The sequence below is a fragment of the Grammomys surdaster genome, unplaced genomic scaffold, assembly GCF_004785775.1.
Source record: "Grammomys surdaster isolate TR1022 unplaced genomic scaffold, NIH_TR_1.0 185876, whole genome shotgun sequence".
NCBI lineage: Eukaryota > Metazoa > Chordata > Mammalia > Rodentia > Muridae > Grammomys > Grammomys surdaster.
Window position 1 is genome coordinate 1 of NW_021623688.1, and position 3,767 is coordinate 3,767.

General features: G+C 44.8%; 1 protein-coding gene across 1 annotated transcript; it reads left to right on the forward strand.

The window, feature by feature from the left end:
* Nucleotides 1-108: 108 nt before the first annotated feature.
* Nucleotides 109-3,035, forward strand: LOC114615888 (deleted in malignant brain tumors 1 protein-like; the record flags this gene model as incomplete). The annotated part of the gene is made up of 3 exons (XM_028761488.1): nucleotides 109-317; nucleotides 1,436-1,465; nucleotides 2,712-3,035. Coding segments are annotated over 3 exons (563 nt in total), but the record flags the coding sequence as incomplete, so codon positions are not given.
* Between the last annotated feature and the right edge of the window lie 732 nt (nucleotides 3,036-3,767).

Sequence of the window (3,767 nt, forward strand, 5' to 3'; positions counted from 1 at the left end):
AGTGATGTATTCAGTCAGTGTGATCAGGACAATGGTCCCTGAGATGTGAGCCCTCAAACCATATTCCAGACACAGAAAAGGAGACTGTTGTATCTTCTGTGTCCTCAGGCTTGAAGGAGGCTGCGGCTATGACTATATCCTGGTTTATGATGGCCCCGAATACAATTCTTCTCTCATTGCTCGGGTGTGTGATGGATTCAATGGATCTTTCACCTCAACCTGGAACTTAATGTCTGTAGTCTTCATCTCGGATGGCAGTGTGACCAGGACAGGGTTCCAGGCTGACTACTACTCTATTTTTGTCCCCAATTACACAAGTAAGTTCCATAGTGAGAATGAATGTCCACTTGGGATCGGGGATGTTACAATGAGCCATCTGATCCTCAACACTCCTGAGTTTGTGACAAGGGCAATAGAGTGGTACCCTGGGTCCTGTGCTTGCTGAGAGGGACTATGGCCAGTTAGTCTTGGGTTCTGACTGGCAGAAAGAGAGGCTTGGGCCAGCACTGGCTGATGGGATGTACAATGGCATTACTGTTATCATCAGAGACTAAAAAGGCAAAGGTTCAACAAAGAGTGAAGAATCAGTGCCAGGATTGGTTGATGACATCATGCTTGGATCTTTGTGACCATTCCAAAGAGTGAGACACAGGTCACATTCTGGAACCAAGCACATCTGGCTACTGTCTGAAGAAGGATAGACTATAGGATATGAAGATGGACAGAACATTGAATCAGACGTTGAGTTCTTAGTCAGAGATGCCATGTAGACCTCTGAGTGTGATGGAGAAGGGCTTATGACCGATACCTAAGGTCTCTTGTTCAGCAAGGAGCAGAAGGCTGGACATTGTCCTGAGATAAAGACCTGACTTGATGTTGCTGCTAGTCTTGGCTATGGAGTTGCTTTATTACTCGAGAAAATGATCATTTGACAAAACATTTTGCTTGTGTCAATTTCTGTCTCTGGTTCCCCATCAGAGAACCCTAAGCACAAGTTTCCTCAATGCGCCTTATGTAGGTTTGTGTCTCTGTACAGATTTTTAGGTACTAGGGTAGAGTCTGTGTTCATGACTATAAATCCCTCCAGATCTGTGCCTCATGGCTAGTGTGGCTGGAGATGTCCTAAGAGACCAGAATATTCGAACGTAAGGACTGATCTGGACTTGGGGTAGTTACCTATGATTCACTTGACAATCACAAACTACAGGATTCATTCTGTCAACATATGCAAATCACATCTCCTTGTGAGGTGGGAGCAGAATGTGGGTCCTGAGTGACCCCATGAGTAGCATCTTCCTGGCAGTGTGTATGGCCACACCCTTGCTCTGAGGCAGCAGATGAGTACAACTCAGTCTGGTATGGTCAGTGTCATGCACCCAGGAGCAGGCCAGGCAACTTCTCTTCAAGGCTCTGACATTGCTTCTTTGTCTCACAGCTCCTCCAACGTCATTCCCGACCATAGCTGGTGAGTCCTGATGTCCTTCAACTCCTCTCTATCCTCTCCATCCCTATTCTGGCCATGGCCAACAGCTACAGAGTGGGTGGGACTCCAGTATTCTGTCTTCCCAAGGACCTTCAGCACTCTCCATGCAGTAAAAAGGCAGCATGCGTGATTTAAGCTCACCCTCTGCTTGACTCAGTGGGATATGAGAATTGCAGCACTTAATCCAGTTTGCCAAACGTCACTTCCTGTGAAATGATTTGAGAAAGCATTATCTTTTGCAACAGTCATGTGACATAGGGCACAGGAAACTGTTCCTTTCAGGGTCCTAAGGTATAGATGCCATAATTCTTTTTGCCAATTTCATCATGCGTGACAAAATTCTACCTGTCCTGGGTCCCAGGAATACCTCACTGTCAATTTGATGGACACATGGCAGCATGGTTAGGACCAGCATTTGCTTTCAGGGCACGGACAGTCTTTCATTCAGATACAGTGCTTCTGTGTCCAATGTTATCTGCTCTGAACCACAAATCCCTTGACAGAACCTGGATGCACAAGCCTTTCTTCTAATCTTTGTTTTCCTCCTAAATTGGTGCCCTACAACATATCCTTATGGTAAGTCTGTTTTCAACCGTGAGTTTAGAAAGAGACAGGTATTCTGGGATCTTCTTGAAGTCTGTGATTGAGCGCAGCTCAGAAAGAGAAGGAGAAAGAAAGGAATAAGAGATAGAGCTTATCTTTCTTGTGTACTTGTGCAGTGATCCACTCCATTTACAAAAATCTACCTTGTATTTACTCCATCCCAGAACTACTAAATAGATTTAGTCTGAGCCCTTACAGGACTGGACTCATGATCAGGGCTTGAAGTCTTCAGTGTGAGCCTTTGGCAAACACTACCTGTGCCATTAAGAACACTATGGCATTGAGAGAAGACCTAAGTCCTGGACTCTGTCATTTAAAACAGCAGGAATATACAGAGAGCACATAGTTCTTCCTGTAGACTTTCTCTGTTCTCCAGAGAGAGTTACACCCATATCAGCAAACACATGTGCACCTGAAATAGCCCTTGAGGTAGGTGTTAATTTTGCTGAAGATCCTTTGTGTTGAGGGTACAGAAACTTTGCACCAGGAATCTAAAGGCTTGGTAAGCACAATCACAACCAGGTGAGGAGTCACGAGACTCAAGGAAAGCCTTTCACCATGAGTACAGGTGACACCTGACTGTGGTGTTGGTGGAACTTACCTAATGAGTGTCATTTTATCTCAGGAAATGATTCTTCACTGGTGCTGAGGCTGGCAAATGGAACAAATCAGTGTGAGGGCCGAGTGGAGATCTTGTACAGAGGTTCCTGGGGCACTGTGTGTGATGACAGCTGGGACATCAATGATGCCAATGTGGTCTGCAGACAGCTCGGTTGTGGCTCTGCTCTGTCTGCCCCGGGAAATGCTTGGTTCGGTCAGGGCTCAGGGCTCATCGTCCTTGATGATGTGTCTTGCTCGGGATATGAATCTCACCTGTGGAACTGTCGTCACTCTGGCTGGCTTTTCCATAACTGTCGCCATATTGAGGATGCAGGAGTCATCTGCTCACGTGAGTTGGGTGAAAACCTCTACTGTCTTCTTCCAGGATGAAAGTCCTTCTTATCCCTGGATCTTACCCCTCAATGAATGTGATTTTTTTGTTATTGAAATTGCCTTATTTCTTTACTGGGAGGGAGTTTTGCCTCTTTCAACAAAGCTGGTTGTAGAAATTGTCACTGGTAACCCTCACTTGAGAAACATCAGTCATTTTCATTTCTATTTCTGTTAGAAGATTCATGGAGAAAATCACTGGTTTCAGTGCTTCTTCTCGCATGGGAGAGTTATGGGGGATAGAGAACACTGCAGTCTAGAGACTGAGGAATATACTCTATCAACGAGCATATACCAGTTCAAAGTGCTTTGAGAAGACTGGTATATTCAGACCGGTCCCATACCCTAGGTTTTTGAAATGAGGCTTATTGGCTAGCACTGTGAATATGCATTAGTACATAGAGATTATTAGTATAAGAGAGGGATATATGTATTTTAGAAAAGAACTCCTTACATTTCTCTACCTCTGTTCCATTTAGTGGGAATAACACGGCACACTGTAACTACACTCTAAATATAACCAAACCCTAACCCTAACAACAAACCAAAACCTAACACCATAACAATAACCATAACTCTAAAACCCTAACCAAAAATCCTAATCCTAAAACCCTAACCGTAACCCTAACCCCTAACCCTAACCCAACCCTAACCCTAACCCTAACCCTAACCCTAACCCTAACCCTAACCC